Source organism: Pelobates fuscus, chromosome 1, assembly GCF_036172605.1.
Source record: "Pelobates fuscus isolate aPelFus1 chromosome 1, aPelFus1.pri, whole genome shotgun sequence".
Classification (NCBI taxonomy): domain Eukaryota; kingdom Metazoa; phylum Chordata; class Amphibia; order Anura; family Pelobatidae; genus Pelobates; species Pelobates fuscus.
In genome coordinates, this window is record NC_086317.1 from 431,478,259 (window position 1) to 431,502,736 (window position 24,478).

At 40.6% G+C, this 24,478-nt stretch overlaps 1 protein-coding gene across 2 annotated transcripts in view; it reads left to right on the plus strand.

Annotated features, from left to right (window-relative positions):
- Window positions 1-24,478, plus strand: part of STARD13 (StAR related lipid transfer domain containing 13) — a 260,123-nt gene that overhangs the window by 82,167 nt on the left and 153,478 nt on the right. Inside the window, exon 1 of one of the 2 annotated variants that reach the window (XM_063429414.1) lies at window positions 10,948-11,220. The exons of the other annotated variant lie outside the window; for it this stretch is intronic. Within the exon in view, the coding sequence (XP_063285484.1) occupies window positions 11,097-11,220 (124 nt within the window). The 5' untranslated portion in view covers window positions 10,948-11,096. Of the gene's footprint in view, window positions 1-10,947; window positions 11,221-24,478 lie in introns of those variants that run through there. 2 annotated transcript variants of the gene reach the window in all.

Below are 24,478 nucleotides of genomic sequence, written 5' to 3' on the forward strand. Positions count from 1 at the left end.
CTGTGATTGGCTCAGACCACCACTACTGCTGATGTCAGCAGGCAGGGGCAGGTCAGAGGTAGACAAGGGCAGAGGCAGCAGCTTCAGACTTGAATACTAGTAAGATTTTACTATATTTAAGGAGGCAAGGGTGAGCCAGGGGGGCTAGATGGTTGTTTTCCTGATCCTATAGTGTTCCTTTAACCACCTTGGAAATATTCATGTCAGCACTGAAAATATCTAAGGATCGGTAATACAGCTTTCTCTCTCTTAAACGCTTTTGTGTATATGAGAATTCAGCTCTAATATTGACCTGAAATATTGTTAATGCCTTTGTAGATTTCCTAGAATAAGTTAATCCCATTTGGTCTCCCTAAAACAAAGATGAGACATGTTCTATCACCATTTAACTTTCATTTATTTCTTATTGCACATTACAAAATACCTTGAATTGTTCAAATTCTATTTCACATTGATATCCATATCATATTGAGGTCAACAGTTCATATTGAGTACTTAAATGTCACCAATCCATTGTTCAATTTATTCTTTATTAATTGTATTCATGTTTCTGCTCTATAACTAGTATGTTGGAAATCTAATAAAATCTTTTTAAACAAAAAATAAATAAAAAAAATTACTTCAACATTTCTAGCTGCAAAACTAGTCTTGGTGGAATAAAAGCTTTTTTTTTTTTGTGAGCCAAAACATTGCTCGTATATGAGAATTACATTATCTTTGACATAACCTGCAGGCATTGTCCTTTGTAAGTAACTTATTGATGGACTGGGCTTTCCATAGATTACAAGGCATCAGGGAATAACGTTTTTCTGGTATTTGCCTTCTCTATCTGTACGTATGTATACGAAAGGAAAAAAGAACATAATGTGATAAAATGTTGGACAATGGACTCTGTAAGACAGAGGAAGAATGAAACAGACTGAACTGGAAGAGGCATAGAGGGCAGCACAAAAGGTTAAGAAAGGGAAGAAAATGCACAAGGGAGGAAAGAAAACAGCAGAATGGAAGAGAGAAAGATTCACAGATGCGAGCGGAGTATCACAAGAGCGATATAAGGGTGGGAAGTGAGGATAAGTACAAGCAGAGAAATGAAAGGAAGGATACATATACAGCAATAAGAAGAGTCCTACACAAGGGACAGAATAGAATTGTAATTGTTTCATTTATTGTTAAATTTCCCTCTCTCCATATAGTGTAAAGCACTGCGGAATGCGTTGGCGCTTTATAAATGCCAATAATAATAACTTAAATTCTACCATTATGGAAGGCAATGACGATCACGGGAGATAAAAAGAGGGGACACGAAAGTAACAAGGTGAACCTAAATACAACATTTGGAAAGAATATTCACTGGGGAGACAAAATTAACAAGAGAGAGTGAAACGTGTGGAACAGACATTGAAGAAGTGTATTGTAACGGAACCGCTGGCACCCCGACCGGGTACCCTCCGCTGACGGATGCTCCTAGTGCTTTCCGAGGTCTCCAAGCACTCTGCCTGACACCATAACCACTGCAGACCCCACGAACCGCCGCAGCTTGGTTGGGGTCTCGCCGACTCCACCCACTCTGGACCCAAGACCAGGGTCCAGCTTCCAGTAGGTGGACCTCTCCGAATTCCAGAGAGCAGGAACAGGAACAAGCTCTTAGCAGAGCTCAGCGATTATACTCTGGGGAGTATAGTGATTATAGCAATCCCCAGAGTGTAGTTCTCCAATCCCCCAAACATGAGCCGAAACTTCATGAAGGTACAAGATGATCTGAGATGCTAGCACACCCAGTCTGGCTTTTATTACAGTTGTTGCAAATACAGGACCGCCCACAGGGAGGGATAAAACAACCAATCATATCACAGTTACATCCCACATATCCCCTCCCCTTATCCTGAGAGGAAACTCAATTATACATACAGTTAAAACATACTTTTTACCCAACTTTCATAACTCTAAAACCATACATCTCTATAAAAATACATATTCACAATCAATCCATTCAGGGGAACAACATATTAAAAAATGGTGCGAGTCAGACCAGTGGTTCAAAAGTTAAGGGAAAGTCCTTTGTTACCAAATGAAGCATGGCTTTTCTTCCCAAAACAGTTCCACAGAGTCTCTATCCTGGAGATAATTGGGAAGTAATCCAATTATCTCCAAGGACAGAGGTAAAACTCCATTAGCCACATGGCAGACAAAGGACAATAAAAGACGTAAAAATACATACTGTTACATTTATCACATAGAACCTACACATTTACAATTTACCTAACACATAATAGCATACATAATATTGAAGATAGCCTGAATGCAATCTGCTACACAGTCTTAAAGGGACATTGTTCCTAAAAGTCATAATATGTCCACGGATGGTTTTTAAAGGGCCAGCAGCAGCACCATACAAATCCAATATGCCCAAATGTTGCACCTGAAGGGCCAAATCTCCCAGGGACCATAGTCAACAGGTAAGAGGCTGGCAATCAGGCTCCTCCAACAGCCAGGGGTAAAGGGCAGCTTGTCACCAATAAACCCAGTGACAAAAGCCATTTTGTCACATGTATCTATATGGAGCTTGCAATCGACATGGCAATAGATCTCACAGAGTGAATAATATTTTAATACTTATATGATCCAAGGAGTTTCTCAAGGTGCCCTTCAAGATTAAATATGAATAAGAGAATATATATATAATGCAACTGTAACTCTGCATTTTCAATTTATAATCTCACAGGAGAAACCTTTTAAACTTAAATGCTGCTTACCCTGGACTAGACCACAGCTCGGCTTAATGATCGATAGATTACTTCTTACAAAAAACCTATTACTGGCAGCAATACTCAGCGTGTTGACACTTTATAACCGAAATATAATAATAATGCACGCTAACTCAATCATCCTTTCCACTTGATGAAATACTGAAAGTGAAATGTCCGTTAACTGGATGTCACGTATCATGTATAATTTTCATGAGGTCCATTTCATTGGCGGTCTAATTATTGGCTGCATAAGCACTTGCTTAGGATGTAGCAAGAAGAGGTGATCTGTCTCGCTGGATTTACTAAAATTTTCCTGCCATTGGGTAATTTTTTTTTTTTTTTTTTTAAACCTCCATCTTAAAGCTCATATCACCCTCGCATTTGACGACCTGGTGCAGCTCCTGCTCCCATTGTGAATATAAGGATGTCCGGGATTGGCTGAGAAATGTTTGCCAATCCATGATTAATGGAGAATCTGCACATTTGCAGCAAATGATGGAAATTCAGAAGTGAATAACTTTTTTTTCTGAGTTCATCTATGCAATGTGAGCATGTATCACAAAGATTGAGCTTGTGATGCGTTCTGGTTTAGTTGTTTTTAAAGGAACACTAAAGGGTCAGGAACACAAACATTTATTCCTGACCCTATAGTTTTAAAACCACAATCTAGCCTGTGGCCTACCTTGCCCTCCCTAAATATAGTAAAATCTTACTTGCATTCAAGACTGCAGCTGCTGCCTCTGCCCCTGATCTGCCTGCTTGGTTGACATCATCAGAAGTGATTCTCTGAGCTAATCAGTGGAGGCAGATCAGGGGCAGAGCAGGAACAAATCAAACACAGGCCTTGCCAATCAGCATCTCCTCATAGAGATGAATTGAATCAATGCATCTCAATGAGGAAAGTTCAGTGTCTGCATGCAGAGAGTGGAGACATTGAATGGCAGTGCTGCTCACTGTGCTAGGCTGTAATGTAAACACTGCATTTTCTCTGAAAAGACTGTGTTTACTGCAAAAAGACTGTGTGTTTACTGCAAAAAGCCTGAAGGAAATAATAATACTCACCAGAACAAATACACTATAGTTCTGGTGACTATAGTGTCCCTTTAACTATTGTCAATGGAAATTCCACCAGACAAAGCAGGTTCCATGGTACAGAACTGGAAATCCATTGGTGACTGTTGTCCTAATTTTATAAAAGTGTTTAGCTGATTAAATGGTTAAACTGCATGCACAAACTAGCTACAAGTGTTGCATACACATAAGACATCACAGAGTACAAAGATATTACATGTATTGACTAGTTAACTGTCCACTGCATTGCTACAATCAGAGTAACCCATTAAACAAGAAATTGTGGAGTAATTGCACCTTTCACAACAAAATACAAAAATTTGGAACATTCTACGACACTTAAATTTTTATAGTAGAGTGTTTTGGGGAAATATATATGCGATTCTCCTGTCAATGAATATCCTTCTATATGTGTTTTCAACTTTTCACCTGTTCCTTAGTCATCATCAATTTTTTGGCAGTAACACAATATGTAATAACTTATTACCTCATGTGTTTATCTCATGTCAGGCATCGAGGAATAGGACGTACAATATGCACATGTGTAGATTTCTTATCTGGGTTATTTGGATTAAGGAATGTGACCTACTTCTTCAAACTCTGTAGTCATGTATTTTCTTTTTAGGATCAACTTACAAATGTAATGATATAAAAATAAAGAAAATTATAAATATAATTATTATATTACATCTATTATATTATTGTTATATATACAATTATTGCCCAGGTGCCTTCAGTTGTAGAAACATACAATCTAAATCCATTCCAAAGAGGGCACTCAAAGTTTATTCTATAAGTAAAGTGACAAACAGCAGCATTGATATTTTGAACCACACTGGATACTATGGATCGTCTCCATTTTATAAGGAAATTGGCAGGAAAACATTTGTCCAACCATATCCTATGCATTTTCATTCTTTGTGAGTGGACGGGATGGTATGATACAGAAATGTAGTCTTTGTTTATATATATTTTTTTTCTTTAACCACTTAAGGACGGAGCCAAATGTACAAGTTGTGAACGAAACAAAATGTAAACAAAACCTGGCATTTGCGCTATATGTCTGTCCAACCGGAATTCACCTCTTTCATATTAAATGCACCACCCCTTATTATATATCATTTTATTCAGGGGAAACAGGGCTTTCATTTAATATCTAATATTTAGCTAGGAAACATAATTTAATATGAAAAAAATGGGAGAAAATAAGATTTATTTAATTTTTTTAGTTCTACATGACATTTTAACTGTCAATGTCATAATACTGTTTGCTTTTACTGCAATAAAATACACATATTTGTATTCAGCAAAGTCTCACGTGTAAAACAGTACCCCCTATGTACAGGTTTTATGGTGTTTTGGGAAGTTACAGGGTCAAATATAGCGTGTTACATTTGAAATTGAAATTCGCCAGATTGGTTACGTTGCCTTTGAGACTGTATAGTAGCCCAGGAAATAAATTTACACCCATAATGGCATACCATTTGCAATAGTAGACGACCCAAGGTATTGCAAATGGGGTATGTCCAGTCTTTTTTAGTAGCCATTTGGTCACAAACACTGGCCGAAGTTAGCGTTAGTATTTGTTTGTGTGTGAAAAATGCAAAAAACGCCAATTTTGGCCAGTGTTTGTGACTAAGTGGCTACTAAAAAAGACTGGACATACCACATTTGCAATACCTTGGGTTGTCTACTATTGCGAATAGTATGCCACCATAGGGGTAATTTTCATTCTTGGGCTACCATAGGGTCATAAAGGCAACGTAAGCAATCTGGCGAATTTTAATGTGAAAAAAAATGAAACACAAGCCTTATATTTGATGCTGTAATTTTTGAAAACACCATAAAACCTGTACATGAGGGGTACTGTTGTACTCGGGAGACTTCGCTGAACACAAATATTTGTGTTTCAAAACAGTAAAAAGTATTGCAGCAATAATATCGTCCGTGTAAGTGCTGTTTGTGCGTGAAAAATGCAAAAACCGTCACTTTTACTGGCGATATCATCATTGTAATACATTTTACTGTTTTGAAACACTAATATTTGTGTTCAGCGAATTCTCTCGAGTAAAACAGTACCCCCCATGTACAGGTTTTATGTTGTCTTGGAAAGTTATAGGGTTAAATATAGTGCTAGCAAATGAAATTCCCTATACTTTCGGCATGGGTTGTCAGGCAGGTCCCGCCAATTGTAATTAATTAGGATACCTAATTATGTAAAATTATTACATAAATATATGTGTAGAATTAATATATGTATATATATACATATGTGTATATATATACGTATATATATATATAATTTTTTTTACATATTTTTATTTATATATAGGTATATATATAGTGATATATAGTATATATTTGTGTATATAGATATATATATTATTTCGTTCTACGTGTATTTTGATATAAATATATGTATAAACACATCCATATAAAACACATCCATATATTTTTTAATATTTTATTTTTAATTATTTTTTTTTATTTTTTTACGTATTTACATATTTCGTTTTTTATATTATATATAAATATATATATATATATAACAATAATTATATATATATTTAATCAGTATCAGTCTAGGGGTAATTTGATATTAATATATATATAATTATATATATATATTAATATTAAAATACACCTAGACAGTGTATGTGTGTGTGTGTATATGTGTATATATATATATATATATATACTTAGATCATATATATATAATATATATATATATGATCTAAGTATATATATATTTTTTTATACTTATTTTAATTTATTTTAATTTGATTTCCAGCCAGCAGGGGGACTAACTGTCAATACAGTTAGTCCCCCTGCTGGCATTGCTGCAGCCAGCTATCCCGGCCATGTGATTGTGAGGTCCTCTGAAGAGGACGGAGGTGCCGCGGGGGGCTCCCTGGGAGTCCCCCCAACCGCGATCGCCGGCGTGGGATCGCCGGCGACCGGGTAAGTAACAAAAAAACGGAGGGCGTACAATTACGTCCTGCGGCATTTAGAGCCGCTTTAAAAAGGACGTAATTGTACGCCCTCCGGTCTTAAGGGGTTAAACCATTATTTTGTTCTGCTGTAGTTAAAGCGTAAGGTATATAGATATTTGAGCAACATAAGTTGCAGTACAAAAGAGTAATAATAACTCATTTTTGTTATAACACAACTGATATTACATAGTTACATAGCTGAAAAGAGACTTGTGTCCATCAAGTTCAGCCTTCCTCACATTTGTTTTTTGCTGTTGATCCAAAAGAAGGCAAAAAACCCAGTCTGAAGCGCTTCCAATTTTGCAACAAACTAGGAAAAAATTCCTTCTTGACCCCAAAATAGCAGTCAGATGTCTCCTTGGATCAAGCAGCTATTACCCCACTAGTTAGAAATTATATCCCTGTGTATTATGTTTTTGCAAGTATTAATCCAATTGCTGTTTAAACATCTGTATGGACTCTGATAAAACCACCTCTTCAGGCAGAGAATCCCATATCCTTATTGCTCTTACTGTAAAAAAAAACAACTTTTCTTTGCATTAGATGAAATCGCCTTTGCATAAAGACATCTCTTCTCAGAAGATGAAGATTAGAAGTTGCTTAGCACTGGGCTGTAACAGAGCAAAACCCAATTGGTGGGATTTATAAGAGATATAACTGCTTGAACACTGAGTTTATTGTACACCTGGGTGGAAAATTGACAGGCTACCATTTTGCAACATAAGAATACATTACTTTCAAGACACAAGATTAAGAGTTCTTATTAAATAATAACTTATAAAAGTGGCAAATAAAACTTAACTAACAGCATTAAGCTCACAGTCCACAGCCTTACTCAGCCAATTCCCTTGTTAGGGTATCTGTTCCCAGTTGCTGGCACAGTCTCAATATTGCATCTGCTCCAACTGTCCCAGGCCTCAACTAGAGCCCACAAAGTGTGCCCACTGATCTGGCTTCTTGCACCTCCAAAATCGCTGCCTCGTGAGGATCCGTCAGTGCGTGCTTGATTGCCCAGGGCCTCCAAGAGTGTGAGTGATGCTGAGGGGGGGAATCCTCTAAAGGCTCTTGGCCCAGTAATAGGAGAATGGGCATTGGGTGTCTTGAGGAGTTGGCTTGTAAATATCGGCTTGGGTTCTGTGCCTTGGACAAAAAGAGTAGACAGAGCTTATCAAATGCTTGTAGAAGAACATCCTAGTGTAGGGGTATCATCGTCATGAGAGGCCATGAGGTAAACCCCATGGCAGGAGCCATTTTGGAAGCGAGGCCTCGTGTAGCTAGCAAACGATCTGCGTCATCCTAAGGATTAAAATTATCCACTCCAGTGGGGACTGAAATGTTTGCCACCAGCTAAAGGCGGTGAAAAACAGAGCCAAAGAAAAAGAGCATGCTGAAGCCAGGCTGAGGATCGGCTGCTTCCCAACGTTTAGAGATAGCCAGCAGTGACAACCAGCACAGTAAAGTCCCCAGTGGAGCAGCTAACACTCAATCTAGGAATGTATGAAGGTGTGCATCCCTGCCGGGCTTCCTGGCAGCCTGCACAATGCCACTGGACCACTTTCTAGTACAAAAACACACAGTGCATCCACTGCACAAACACACACTAAACACATTGCATCCACTCTACACTCACGCACTGCATCCACTACACACATACTCTCTGCATCCACTATATATATACTCGGCCTCGACTATACACACACACAATCTACATACACTATACACATACTGCATCCGCTTCTCACACACTCTATCCATGCTACACACACACACTGCATCCTTGTGGGTAGGTTTAGAGTGGGCCCTGTGGGCAGACTCGGGACGGCCCCAGGGGCCCATACCTTGAGCTGTTTAAGGGGCTCCTAAATTTCTGATGGCCGTGCTGGTTATATGTCTAATATTAAAGTTGAGCTGAGGAGTTCTTTCAACTTGCATCCTGCTCACTCTGTAGTCATGGCATTCTGGATTATACATATGATAACCTCAGGGTGGTCCAAATGCTAATGTAAGTTAATAATGTGTAGTTAATAATAATAATAATAATTAACAAGAACACCAAAACTTCTAATTACTCAAGAAACATATTTATTCGGTGATCTGGTTAGTAACAGTTAGATGAACTGGCACAGTACCAACACAAGGTATTTCTCAGACATGAAAACTCGAGGACTAAATCGTAGAACATGGGCTCCCTGTGTACTTGTAGGTGGAAGGATCTCACTGCTAGGCTACAAGGGGATGTGAAAGGGTAAAGTTATCTTCCAATATGATAAATAATAAATATAATTATTTATTTGTAATGTTCATGTTCCTCAGGTTTAGATTATGGCTAAGGCTAACACCTTTTCCCCACCTAAAAGAAACAATACAGTTTAAACACATTTTATCCAGTGCCTAACAGTCTCGGATTGGCAGCTGCTTTACCTCTTCTGATCATCCATCTAAATCAGGCTTCCCCAAACTCCTGCCCTTCCAGATGTTGCTAAACTACAATTCCCATGGTTCTCAGCCTATCTATTTAATTCATAGAATCATGGGAGTTGTAGTTCAGCAACATCTGGAGGGCCGGAGTTTGGGGAAGCCTGATCTAGATGATCTCTGACCTAATCCAGTGCTTATCATGGAATAAATGCATCAATTCAATGCATTAGTTGCCATGCTCAGCCAATAGAATGCTTCTTATAAAGAAGCATTTTATCCATTGTGTCTGTGTGAGAAGCATTCACAGCATTCAGGAGTTCATGAGAAAGATCCTCATGTGGTGGCTTGATAGACCGCCACTAGAGGCATTCCGACAGATAAATGTGAACGTTGCCATTTTTTTTTTACAAATTTCAATGTTTACACTTTTCAGAATGTGTTGGCAGATATGTTTTCATCAGGTCTTCTTGTAGAATTAGATCTGGGGGCCTCTGCACTGTAATATTTTGGTTAACGGAGGGAAAAGGTGCAATGGTCTTAATTCACACCTAGCTCTCCTGAGGAGGTGGCCAAATTTAGGGGAGTCCTGTGTGGATATTTCAGGTGGATTGTGGTGAACTGGAGAGCAGATCGCACAATACAAGCTAAAGATGTGACTGTAAATGAGCTGGGATTTTATTCAAACTCACAGAGTTATTCACTAAACTCCAAATTGTAATGCATAAAACGTCAGATACCAAAACATAGTCTAAAATAGTCAAACTGTGCACCTCCCCAGTATGCTGTTTAAGTTGGTATTTTGTTTGCTACAATTAATTGTTTATTAATTAAACTTCATTAGATATTCTGGCGTAAATTTTGCCCTTTCAATTTTCAAGTTCACAACAAGTCACTGCTTAGTGAGAAAACCCTATGACTCTTCAGGAGAATTTGGCTTGTTTACTAAAAAGGTGTCAAACTGGAATTCTGAATTGGTTCTTGAATTAATGAATTCAAAGGCCATACACAAGAAACGACCTAAGAAACCAAAGAACACTGAATGTTCTTAATTGATTACATGATGTGATATTATTACTATTTAAACTAAATATATTAAAAATGGGGTCATTCTCACCACAGGTTTTTTTTTTTCTTTTTGGATAAATGTTACCTAATTAAATTCTCCCTCTAATTCAGCTATTGCACGTGAATTCTACAATTCGGATGCAGATTTGCAGTAAAGCGGGTTTTTAGCTAAACACTAAAGTTTAATAAATAAATCCAAACGACAAACCTAAATCTAAAATAGTGGAATAAAAAAATAAAAATTCTACCTCAGTTTAGATTATCTATTTTATTACATACATATATATATATTTATTATATTTTTTGCTGTTTAGTAAATAAACCCCAACTTTTTTCTGCATGGGTTTATTTGCACCTCTGCAGTTCTGAAATGGTTACAGCTAAAAATAGCTTCACGACCTCCACTTCTTCTGTCTGGAGAGATAATGTAAGTCAATAAGGGAAATGGCATTTCTTGGAAGGTAAATGAAGGAGAGAGAGAGGACTGCACAGATTCACAATGTGAAACAGAATCAGGGTGGAAACCTAAATTACTGTACATATGGATTATGTTTTTGTGCATCTGTCTGTGTGAAGGGAATTTAGTTAAAGTAAGGGCACCCAGAGTCAGGGGGAGGAAGTGTCAGCAGGAGAGATGGAGTGTGGACTTGTTCAGTGTTACAATGTATTTCTGGAGAAGTACTGAGGACCCACTGGTGTTTTAACAGCTCTCTGCACCGAGGGAGGCTCTCTCTCTGCAGATCTACCTCTGCTCCGGGATTTTGGAGGGAATATTTCTTATAATGAAGGGGGATTTACAATAATGACAAGTATGAGGAGATCAGCCAAATTTCTCCTGAGGAGGTCTCTGAGCGAACAGTTAAAGGACTCCACCACCAAAGCCTGGGATCTGCTCTGGAAAAATATCCGAGAGAAACGGCTGGCAGGTCAGTCCCTGCACCAAGTGACAATGCAGCATGTGCCTTTAAATGCCATTTATTGCTCTTTCTATATATTCTTCATAATCACTAGCCTCCCAGCTATGTTTATTGCACCCATAGAATGCAGTCTGTACAGGGACTAGGTGACCCTAGTAAATGACAGGACACATGTCCCACCTCATTGCAGTGCAGGCTAATGATCTCCACACAAGGTGTCCTTGAGATATTAAGCTGCATGGTCCTAGAACTGCAGCAGTAGACAGTATCACAATGCAGAATATTTACTTTCTGTCTATAAAGTATTATAAAGCATTTATTGAATAGCTAATGCACTGATGGGAGTCCTTGGTACCCCACATATTACATTCCCCATGTGACAAGATTACCCATTACTGCTCAAATATATATATATGTGTGTTACATTGAATTAAGTTCTGGCTGGAAATGGCTGAGCCTTCTGGGAGTTGCAGTTCATTGCAGCTGCAGTGTCAGAATGCATCACCCTGGGTGGTTTACTTGAATTTAAGTAGTGGTCTGGAGAGGAAGTTGCATAATAATCAGTTATTAGAAATGTTATTATTTTTGCTGCCACAAATATGCTGGGGAACGGTGGATTTGTTTTACTTTTTTTTTTTTTAACTGCTCTTTGCTGACAGTGTGCCCTTGTGCATGAAGCAATGTTTACATTTTCCCAAAGATCAGCAATATGTCATGTGTTATAACTCCTTCAGAACCAGGGATAGAATTCTTGTTACTGTGACAAACCTGCTATGTCACTAGTCCTGCAGAATTTAAAGACGCAGTAGAGTGAAATATAAAAATAGGATAATAATTTACACGTCAATTACAAAAAAATATATGTTAAGAATTCTATTTTTGATTCATGTTGGTTAGTTTCAAGACACGGCAGGTCTGACAGAAAGGGAGTTATTCGCTAAATATTGATTTGAAGTGAATACAAATTCAAATTGCAAAATTGAGAGTAAAAGTAGCCAAGATGTAACTATCGCTTCATTGAAGATTTTTTTTCCCAAATCTGCAATTTTTGCTATTTATTTTTCAATTCTGTGCAATTTTGCTATTGTGTTTAATGACTAAATCCCAAAGGCTATATACGCCCTGACTCCTCATTTTTTATGACATCATTTATAGCAGGCTTGCATGGATCGCACATGGGTTCAGTACTTTTCTGTCCCTTTTAATATAACAATATGCATGTGCAGTTTTCCTGAATGTAAACTATATAAAACACGGCTCATTGTGGCATATTTAATAATGTCAATGTGTTCTTTGCTATGAAGTTAATGTTGAGCATTCTAAAGAAGAACTGTCACGCCTATGGAAATTACACCAACTGAAAAAATATTGAAAAATCACCTGTAATGTGTTTAACCTTTTGGATGTGATATTTAATTGTCGTTTAAAAATTGTAGTAAAGTGTAGAAAGTAAAATCACAATCCAGTTCAGTCCAGGCACAGCCAAGGCACATAATGCAGATGAGGAGGAGACATAAGGAATATGGAAACCGAATGTTAATATCCATGGGGGCTTACCATTTTTCCCTGTATGCCCATTTAACAAAGATCCAGGATTGCAACATTCTAGAGATTCCTAAACTTTCTCAAGGTCACCATTAATTCTCATGTCTGTTTATAGAGGGTGGGCCAAAATTCAGAGTAAAGTTTGAGGAACCAATAACTTTTTTTTATTAATGAACCAATTTCAATGATGTTACATACAATGAATGCTTTAGTATGGAGATTTGTTTGACAAGGTACGGAGGATAACTTTTTAAAATGAGCTCTATTTGTCGCTTTGAAAAGGTGGGCTATTTCAATGGCATTATTCATAACACTAGTTAATGGTTGAGACTCTAGATCTCACAATTCTTCACGGATGTTCTCTTTGAGCTGCTCACGTGTACGCGATTTGTTCACGTACATCCGCTCCTTCAGATATCCCCACGGGAAGTAACTGGAAGCTGAAAGGTCCCTTTCTTCCATTGAAGCGGCAGCGATAAGCTCTTTGCGTCAAAATAATAGACCTGCCATTTTGAAAATAAAACTCCACTATTTTAACTCATTGTTCTTTTGTGAAATCACCCATGATGAATCCCCCAAGGCTCAGTTATAATATGTACCTGCAACAAAACAAACTTACTACTAATAAGTTATTGACCTGTCAAATCCAACAAATTTTTGCCCACCCTATATATACGCAAAATGAGCGGTCAGTATGTAGTCGTGCTATTATCAGAAAGTCTTTGAATATATTCTTGGTGGACTCATTCTCCAGGACATATTTGTGAGGGAGCACCCTGAATCCATGCTCCAAGGGATACTAGAGTGCTAGGAATACAAACCTGCATTCCTAGCAATAAAGCTCCCTTGCACCCTCTTCCACCACAGATGGAGGGGGGATGCTAATGCACATTGTGTACTGAATGCAGCAAGCACATTAGGCCCTTCCCATTGGAAAGCATCGCTGCAATGCTTTCCTATGGGGATTTTAATGACGCTGGATGTCCTCATACAGAGCGTGAGGATGTCCAGTGTCAGTTTTAGACCAAAAGTCGTCTACCAAGCAGGAAGTGCTTCTAGTAGCTGTCTGATTTACAGCCACTAGAGGCAGTATTAACCCTGCAATGCAATTATTGCAGTTTCTCATAAATTGCAATAATTAATAACCATTGCAGGGTTAAGGGATCAGGGTCACTGTACCCATACCAATTCAATAAGATGAAGTGGTTTAGGTGCCTATAGTGTCCCTTTAATAAAATTATAACAAAAGTGATTCCTATTTTAAGGTAGATTGTCTTGATGTTTAAACCTGTACAGTAAGTTGTTTATTTTTTTATTTTTTTTATTATTAATTTTACTAATGAGTTTCTATTACACAGCAGGGCCTTATTCAACACAAAATAGGTTTAGTATTGTTTTCTAGTATGTATCATTTACTCATTGAAATCCCAACAGAATATGTTGGTGCTTTATAAATAAAATAATGATTCCATTATAAATAACAAGCCGTGTACATCATATACATCTGTAAGCATGTTGATTCACAGCTTTGTACAATTCATTATGATGTCTTTCTGTTTAGTACAGTGCACAATGAGTGTATTGTACTAGTGTGCAACTTCTATAGCAAATATATCCATTGATCCGCACTTTATTGAGCGGACTCATTCGCATTATATGTGTTACATAGAGAATATTATTTTTGCTCTAATTGTTGAACTGCATTATGTAAAGTTACATTTTAACAGGTGACGAGTTGACAGTTCCACTTTAAGTTATTTAGAGGGAAACTGTAAATGCCAAGGAATTTTAATGCTATGTTTACTAATCCCTATATTTAACAAACATGTATTTGTGGGGTGTAAAGCAAAGTGAAATATAAAAATCCATACCTCTTTATCCTTCAACTGGGCGCCTCCATCTTAGCTCCCTGTCAATATTGTTATAAGCTCTGTCTTATAACCTGACAGTCAGCATAGAGAACGTTTACAGAGAAGAGGAGGCCTGACACAATGTTTCAATTTCTCCTCTTAATTTGCATTTTTTGCCACAGCTTTGCCTTGTCTGAACTGAATGATGATGTAACATGTTCAATCTTTAATATAAATTTAAAACAAAAAGGATCACATGAAAAAAAAAGTTATATTCCATATTTTATTCAATGTTGTGAATTGTAGAGAAGTTTCCCATTTAACTCTTAGCCTTATACATATTTCAATTTTTAGCTCACAGCAGGGCTCTCAACCCGAATTTGGGTGGAAATTACCTTCCCCGATAGCTCAGCAGCAAGTGAGGTACCTGGCTCTAGGCTGTGGTGGGGCCCTGTTTTTTGTCAAACAGCTTCAAACCAGTTTGACACAGTTTGGGGGGGACAGTGCCAACAGACTTGTTTCACCATCATCACTGCAATGAGTTATAGAGATTATGGGTGCTTAGAGCGCCATTGACCATTGACACTCCTGGCATGTCTTTCGCTAAGGTGGAAATAATCAACGTTCCTTGTCGGATCTGTGTTCCTTAATGAGTTAAAATTGCAGGATACATGCTCCTTAATGAGGTAAAATTGCAGGATACATGCTCTTTAGCAAGTTGAAATTGCAGCTGCTGTTTTTCTTTAGACCGGACGTAGAAATCATATTTTGAAGCACATACCTCATGTGGTGTCTTACAGCTGTTTGTGTGATGAGTGTAGTGCATCCTTAAAAATAAATTCTGTGCTCAGTACTGTACATAATCAGCATACAGAAATAAAGGTTCAAGAATTCCAATACATAGAGATGCCAATGGATGACTAGCTAAAACATACTTAATAATGATGCATATTCAAATATGTATGGCTTATATATTTCATTTTTTAACCATATTGCTTCTCTGACATCTGGGAGCAGCAGCCTCAGAAAGATACAGAATTCACTGCTGAATATTAGTTATTGAATTCTGAATTGAAACATTGGACAAACCTAAAAAGGACTTGGATTTGTTTGCAAATGAGCAAAATGTCCTTTTTGAACTACCTTAAAGAAACAGACACACACTGTATGAACACATTGAACATAATTGGTTAAATACACCCATTTTATCTCATAAGAACATAGATTAACTTAGCTGTCTATTTAATTGGAAATGCTGAAAATATACTATTTTTTTTTATATATCAGCCTATTAAGCGTGACCTCGCTATCATAATAATAATTTAATTATTATTTATTATAATTAAAAAAAAATATGTATTTTAACTCTATTACTTTTTTGACTTTGGCGGTGTTAATGGTAGTAAAATTATTCTAGGGTTATAATTCATTCGAAAACTGTTCTGAGATTCCATGTTGAAGGTAGAACATGTTATCGGCTTAATATATGCTTGGAGGATCGGAAACATTGGCCGGATTGTGGGAAAAAAAGTACCTTTTACATCCTGGAGTGACTAGTCCTGCCTATGACTTTTGTTTTAAAAACTGTGTGGAGTGTTTGGGGCAAAAGGCAGAAAATAGTATTGATTATTTGCCCTTGCTGGCTTGTAATATACCCCTTAATAGTTAGAGATGTCGGCAACATTAGAAAAAGATAGAATGTAACATCGGGCATCAGCCATAAACCTTGTAACGTCCAGCACAAGTGACACAAGTCATTTGTAACAGGTTTTTGCTGTATACAATTCTAAAGGTATGGGTAGAACAAAATTGAGGGTACAAGTTTCAAAGCTGAGGAGGGGGTGCAGGAGATAGCATAGGTCAATCAGTTATTAAAGGGGGATTGTCAATTCCAATGATATTTAATTAATATTTAATATATAGATATAAAACAAAGAGGTATGTGTGGTATTTGTGTGGTGTGGAAAATAAAATTAAATGCAGAAATCCACACCACTTTATGTTGTACCTGGGTATCTCAATCTTAGCTCAATCATTGTTACAAACTGTCCTTTGCGCCTGGCAGTTGGCATAGAGAGAATAATAGAGTAATAAAACAACGTTTCAATTTCCCCTCTTCCTTTGCAATGTTATCAATGGCTTTGCCTTGTCTGGACCGGATCATGATATAATTTGCTAAAACGTGTGTATATATATATAAACAAATGGAAGCTTGGCACTCTCCTCCAAAAATAATTAATTATATCACATATGCCTGGGTGCAAATTGCTGGCGTCAGATATATATACTCATAAATGAAAAAAATCAAAATGCACTCACAGGTCTTCGAATTAGTGGACAAATTGGTGCTTTATTTGGTCATCAAAAAAGTGTACAGAAATCAATGATTGATTTCTGTACACTTTTTTGATGACCAAATAAAGCACCAATTTGTCCACTAATTCGAAGACCTGTGAGTGCATTTTGATTTTTTTCATTTATGAGTATATATATATATATATATAAATATATATATATATATATATATAAGAAACCAAGAGGGCTGCACTCACCTGAACATGCATACAGTATAGGGTGCTGCTGGGGCCAAAATATACAAAATACAGAATCCAGGGCACTCGCTTATTCACTAAACAATGATTTCGAATCTTAGAGATTGTAATAGTTTTATTTAAAAATAAACACAATGAACAACATTATAAACGCAACACTTTTGTTTTTGCCCCCATTTTTTTCACAAAAGGCCTATTTCTCTCAAATATTGTTCACAAATCTGTCTAAATTTGTGTTAGTGAGCACTTCTCCTTTGTCGAGATAATCCATCCACCTCACAGGTGTGGCATATCAAGATGCTGATTAGACAGCATGATAATTGCACAGGTGTGCCTTAGGCTGGCCACAATAAAAGACCACTCTAAAGTGTGCAGTTTTATCACACAGCACCAGGGGTCAAGTCCTGGGTAAAAAAGTGCAGGAACTCACCCAAGATCCACTCCCCGCCCCCCCTCACCCCCAAAAAAATGATACGCTTGTATGCAGGGGCTGAGTAAGGGCACGGGGCTGAAGAGGGGGACAGGAGCTGAGGAAGAGGGACAGGAGCTTAGGAGGGTGGGCATGGGCTGAGGAAGGGGGACAGGGGCTGAGGAAGGGGGACAGGGGCTGAGGAAGGGGGACAGGGGCTGAGGAAGGGGGACAGGGGCTGAGGAAGAGGGACAGGGGCTGAGGAAGAGGGACAGGGGCTGAGGAAGAGGGGCAGGGGCTGAGGAAGATGGGCAGGGGCTGAGGAAGAGGGGCAGGGGCTGAGGAAGAGGGACATGGGCTGAGGAAGAGGGGCAGGGGCTGAGGAAGAGGGGCAGGGGCTGAGGAAGAGGGGCAGGGGCTGAGGAAGAGGGGCAGGGGCTGAGGAAGAGGGGCAGGGGCTGAGGAAGGGGACAGGGACTGAGGAGGGGGGCAGGGGCTGATGCTCGTATGCAGGGACTGAGTAAGAGCACGGGGCTGAGTAAGGTGGACAGGGGCTGAGTAAGGTGGACAGGGGCTGAGTAAGGTGGACAGGGGCTGAGTAAGGTGGATAGGGGCTGAGGAGGGGGACAGGGGCTGAGGAGGGGGACAGGGGCTAAGTAAGGTGACAGTGCTGTGGAAAAAGGGACAGGAGCTTAGGAGGAGGGGGGACATGGGTTGAGGAAGGGGCCATGGGCTGAGTAAGGTGGCAGGGCTGAGAAAGAGGGACAGGAGCTTAGGAGGAGGGGGGAGGGAGGGGGGGCATGGGCTGAGGAAGGGGCCATGGGCTGAGGAAGGGGCCATGGGCTGAGGAAGGGGCCATGGGCTGAGGAGAGGGACAGGGGCTGAGGAAAGGGACAGGGGCTGAGGAAAGGGACAGGGGCTGAGGAGGGGGACAGAGGCTGAGGAGGGGGACAGAGGCTGAGGAGGGGGGCAGGGGCTGATGAAGGGAGCAGGGGCTGGAGGAGGGGGACAGGGACTGAGGAGGGGGGGGAGGGCCTTAAATAGGGGGACAGGGACTGAGGAGGGAGACAGGGACTGAGGAGGGGGGACAGGACCTTAAATAGGGGGACAGGGACTGAGTAAGGGGATAGGGCTTGAGGAGGGGGACAGGGACTGGGGAAAGGGACTAAGGAGGGAGACAGGGACTGGGGAGGGGGGACAGGGCCTTAAATAGGGGGACAGGGACTGAGGTGGGAGACAGGGACTGAGGAGGGAGGACAGGGACTGAGGAGGGGGGACAGGGACTGAGGAGGGGGGACAGGGCCTTAAATAGGGGGACAGGGACTGAGTAAGGGGATAGGGCTTGAGGAGGGGGACAGGGACTGGGGAAAGGGACTAAGGAGGGGGGACAGGGCCTTAAATAGGGGGACAGGGACTGAGGTGGGAGACAGGGACTGAGGATGGGGGACAGGGACTGAGGAGGGGGGACAGGGACTGAGGAGGGGGGACAGGGACTGAGGAGGGGGGACAGGGCCTGAGGAGGGAGACAGGGCCTGAGGAGGGAGACAGGGCCTGAGGAGGGAGACAGGGACTGAGGAGGGGGACAGGGACTGAGGAGGGGGACAGGGACTGAGGAGGGAGACAGGGCCTGAGGAGGGAGACAGGGCCTGAGGAGGGAGACAGGGCCTGAGGAGGGGGACAGGGACTGAGGAGGGGGACAGGGACTGGGGAAAGGGACAAAAAAAAACAAACTAAAGTGCCTTCCCCCCTCCCTGAGGCTTACCTTGGGCCAGGAGGGGTGGGACAGGATCTGGAACCTGCAGCCTGCAGTCAGTGGAGTAAGCCGGCCTCTCCTGATGATGTCAGGAGGAGGGGGCGTGGCTTCCTCTGCTCCCCAGCGGTCCTGTGAGAAGAGCAGAGAAAGTCACGCCCCCGCCTACTGACATCATCAGGAGAGGCCGGACGACTCCACTGACTGCAGGGGGAGAGGTGAGTTAAAAATACGAGTCCCCAGTCAGAGGCAGGGGATTCGGATTTGTGCTCCCCCTGCTCTGGCAGCCGCTTGTGCCAGCCCTGGGTCCTGCAGGACTAGTAATGGGAACGGCGTTCCTGCTGTGGGAAAAGTGCAGGAACGCCGTTCCCACGCGTTCCTGCAGGACTCGAGCCCTGCACAGCACAATGCCACAGATGTCGCAAGTTTTGAGGGAGCGTGCAATTGGCATGCTAACTGCAGGAATGTCCACCAGAACTGTTGCCCGTGAATTGAATGTTCATTTCTCTACCATAAGCTGTCTCAAAAGACGTTTCAGATAACTTGGCAGTACATCCAACCGACCTCACAACTGCAGACCACGTGTAACCACACCAGCCCAGGACCTCTACATCCAGCATCTTCACCTCCAAGATCGTCTGAGACCAGCCACCCGGACAGCTGCTGCAACAATCGGTTTGCATAACCAAAGAATTTCTGCACAAACTGTCAGAAACCGTCTCAGGGAAGCTCATCTGCATGCTCGTCTTCCTCATTGGGGTCTTGACCTGACTGCAGTTCGTCGTTGTAACCGACTTGAATGGCCAAATGCTCATTCGATGGCGTCTGGCACTTTGGAGAGGTGTTCTCTTCACGGATGAATCCTGGTTTTCACTGTACAGGGCAGATGGCAGACAGCATGCATGGCGTTGTGTGGATGTGGATTTGATGTCAATGTTGTGGATCGAGTGGCCCATGGTGGCGGTGGGGTTATGGTATGGGCAGCCGTATGTTATGGACAATGAACAATGAATAGGTGCATTTTACTGATGGCATTTTGAATGCACAGAATGAGTGACGAGATCCTGAGGCCCCTTGTTGTGCCATTCATCCACGACCATCACCTCATGTTGTAGCATGATAATGCACGGCCCCATGTTGCAAGGATCTGTACACAATTCCTGGAAGCTGAAAACATCCCAGTTCCTGCATGGCCAGCATAATGACCGGACATGTCACCCATTAAGCATGTTTGGGATGCTCTGGATCGGCGGATACGACAGCATGTTCCAGGTCCTACCAATATCCAGCAACTTCGCACAGCCAATGAAGAGGAGTGGACCAACATTCCACCGGCCACAATCAACATCCTGATCAACTCTATGCGAAGGAGATATGTTGCACTGCATTAGGCAAATGATAGTCACACCAGTTTTCCGACCCCCCGGATCCCACCGATATTGTAAAACTGCACATTTTAGAGTAGCCTTTTATTGTATTCCTAATGCACAACTGTGCAATAATCATGCTGTCTAATCAGCATCTTGATATGCCACTCCTGTGAGGTGAATGGATTATCTCAACAAAGGAGACGTGCTCACTAACACAGATTTAGACAGATTTGTGAACAATATTTGAGAGAAATAGGCCTTTTGTGTACATAAAAAAAGTCTTAGATCTTTGAGTTCAGCTCATGAAAAAATGGGGGCAAAAACAAAAGTGTTGCTTTTATAATTTTGTTCAGTGCATATATATATATATATATATATATATATATATATCAATCACATGGGGAAAATCTCATCACAAGTTATAGATAAATATCAATGTATTATTGAATGGTGTAAATTGTAGAATGGTGTAAGTGATAGTTTCCCTTGAAATATAATGGGAAAAATAAAAAAGGGAGATAAGAAAACACAAGGGGGAACCAGTGTATTCAAAGTGGTCACAGAAAAAGCAATGTTGGGGTTGATATGGTTGCTATTTATCGAGCCATGGGGTCTGAGAAATACATCAGTGGAGTTATGTAATAAAGCCGTCATTTCCTATGGGAGCCAAGAGCATCAGTTTGGGTTCTTTCTGTGTGAGTTTTAGGACAATGTATATCCAGTGTTGTCAAATGTATATTTTTTCCTTTTAATACTGATACTATGGGCTGTTGCAGGTGCGTCTCTATATACATATAAAGGTATTGTAGTGGATGACCTCATGGGTAATATAAACTCTACATTGTTTGAGCAACACAACTTCCCTTACAGCAATATTAGAAAATTATTTTGACCTTTCTTGAGTAAGTACGAGGGTGATGTCTGGATTACAATTAAGACTTAGGGAGACCTTGGGTAAAACTCAGTAAAGCCATACCAGATTTTTAGAATGAACAATACCCTAATAGCTTGCCATGAAGGCAGCTCACATGCAGAAGGCCTCAAAGAAGCTTTAGATAATTTGTGCCACTAATATGAGAACCTGTTGTGTAAGTGATGACACCGTAATGGTGGTCCAGAGCTGAAATACCACGCATATTTTAATTTTGTGAATTTATTTTGTGTCCATGCAAATTTGCAAAGAAATTAAAACTTTGCTTGCCTTCAAAGTGTTTGTTACCATATGGAATGTCAGGGGTTAAAATATAGATGAACCAGTTTCTGAAGGTCAGAACAGAGTGGCCAGCGTTAACGGGGTACCAGATGAGTGCAGTAAGCGGTGCGTTGGTTTTGTTTATCTTTTTAAAGATGATTTGCTTTTTGTTACTGTCAGGACATTCCAGTGGGATTTTTACTCTTCAAAGCCCTCTGTCAAACAGACCTCACTTGCAGCTTGAGTGAACAGTGCTATTGGGCTGAATGCCCGCAAGTAGCAGCCAGATACTAAATGGAACTTTATTTAGATTACAATCAATTAAGTTGGGTTTCCAGGAAAATGTGGCCACTTGTCTAGAACATTTTCCTATTGTGAGTTTCGAGTTTTACCAGATCTAAACACTGTAAAAAAAAAAAAACAAGCATCACTCGTTAGTCTAATGAGATATAAATATCCCAAGGAGGGTACTAAGATCTTAGCATCAGTCGATCAGGCGTGATGTCTGGCATTGACTGTGAAAGCCAAACTGCAACAATAAAAGTAGCAGAAAGATTTTTCCAACATAATAACTGCCTTGATATTAGATATAACAATTATCTTTTTAGATTTTAGAATCGAACATGCTGCCTACCCTAATAGCAGAAATTGGAGAACTATATATGAATAAATTTTTCATTAAATTTAATTTTTATTAAATATTGATATATTATTTTTCAGAATTGTGTACATTGCAAAGAATGTACATCATTCAATTAGATATGTAAATCTTCTTATATTTTTTTGTATCTTTGTTTAACCCCTTAAGGATCAAATATACATAAAAAAAATTGACAGGAATGTAAATACAAACAAAACAACACTGTGATATAAATAATTCCATTGGGCCATTCACAGTGCCGGTGCAAGGATCCATTTTGCCGCCCCCTCATGTCACTCAGTCACTGACAGACACACACTGGCAGACACACACACTCACTGACAGACACACACAAACTCACTGACAGGCATACACTCACTGACAGACATATACTCATTCACTGACAACAACACACAGAAACTAACTGACAGACATACACTCACTGACAGACACACATACACACACACACACACACAGATGCTGACAGACACACACACACAGACAGACACTCACTGACATGCATACACTCACTCACTGACAGACACGCACACAGACACTCACTGACATGCATACACTCACTCACTGACAGTCAAACACTCAGACTTAGACAACCAGCCTCCCTACCTCCCTGATGTCCAGTGTGGGGCAGCTCCACACTCCTCCAGCACACTGTTTAGTATGCCGGGGCCGGAATTACGTCATATTCCGGCTTCCGGCATCACAGAGGGCGCACAAGGGAGGAGCTGCAAGAGGAGAGTCTCTCGCCGCACACACTACCGTCACCTGGCTCCTCTCCTCTGGCATTCATTGGCAGAGCAGGAACCTGCCATCAGGGTAAGCAGCTGCCTGCTCTGCCATACTGAAGGACAACTTTGGGGGCACCCAAAAGTGTGACAGGGGTCCTCTTGGCGCCCACAATTTCGGTGGGGGAATCGGCCCGCGCAGAGGGGGGGCTCTAGAGCTGTTCGCCCAGCGCTGTGACCCAGGACAAGGGGAGCCCACCAGGAAATATCACGGTGGGCGACCGCAGCAGGCTAGCGCAAACGTTAGGTGAACTGGCCATTCATATGTTACTAGCCAATATGAACCTTCAAATATAATCCTACTTCTCTGTCAAGGTGGATAATTTCACAATGGCTCCAGGCATCAGCATGCAGGCCCCCCTAACATAGCCAATTTCAAGGTCCTGTCCCATCTTTCCAATTTAATTTCCTAGGAGCTCACGTCCGGGGGCACCAGGGAACTGTCCACAGGCAGCACAGTGTAAGCACATCATTTGACACGTTTGCTGTGTGCACGGGGAAAGGGCCATGCAGAGAGCGCTTCGCCATTCTTTGCAATATCCTGTAGATTTAGGGCTGGCCAAACAGGCCCCTTCAGTAGGCAGGTTTATCTATTACAGATGTTGCCAGTGATGCAAGTCATATCACTGGTAACGCCTCCCCTCATTCCCACCCTTCCAACCCTATCCCATACTTCCCAATATATGGAAAGAAAGAAGCAACACTTTGTAAATCTAGTAAATAGTAGAGAATCAAAGGTGTCACTTGAATAGAAAGTGACCACAAGGTTAAATTTCCAATCCACTCCAATAAGATCTTAAAGGAGAAAATAATAAATAACAAAAGAACTGTATTAGCAACTCTAAAATGTACTAGGACAAATAAACAGTGTAGTCTGATATGGGGGGAGACAGCCCTGAGTGAGATGCTCAATAATAGATAGTTAATAATAAAGCATACCACACTAGTTCCAAACGGGCATGGATTGGCAGTACGAGAACTAATTGAAGAGATAGTAATCTCCCCCTTTATGTGTTTAAGCCCTCATGGAAGTATATACAGCACTGGTTACGACAGAGCCTAGTGTGATCTTCCAGAAGCAAAAACTAAAACATAAAAGGAATAGTGAGAGATATGCTAAATGGTGAGAACAAATCACACAGGAAAAAATACATAA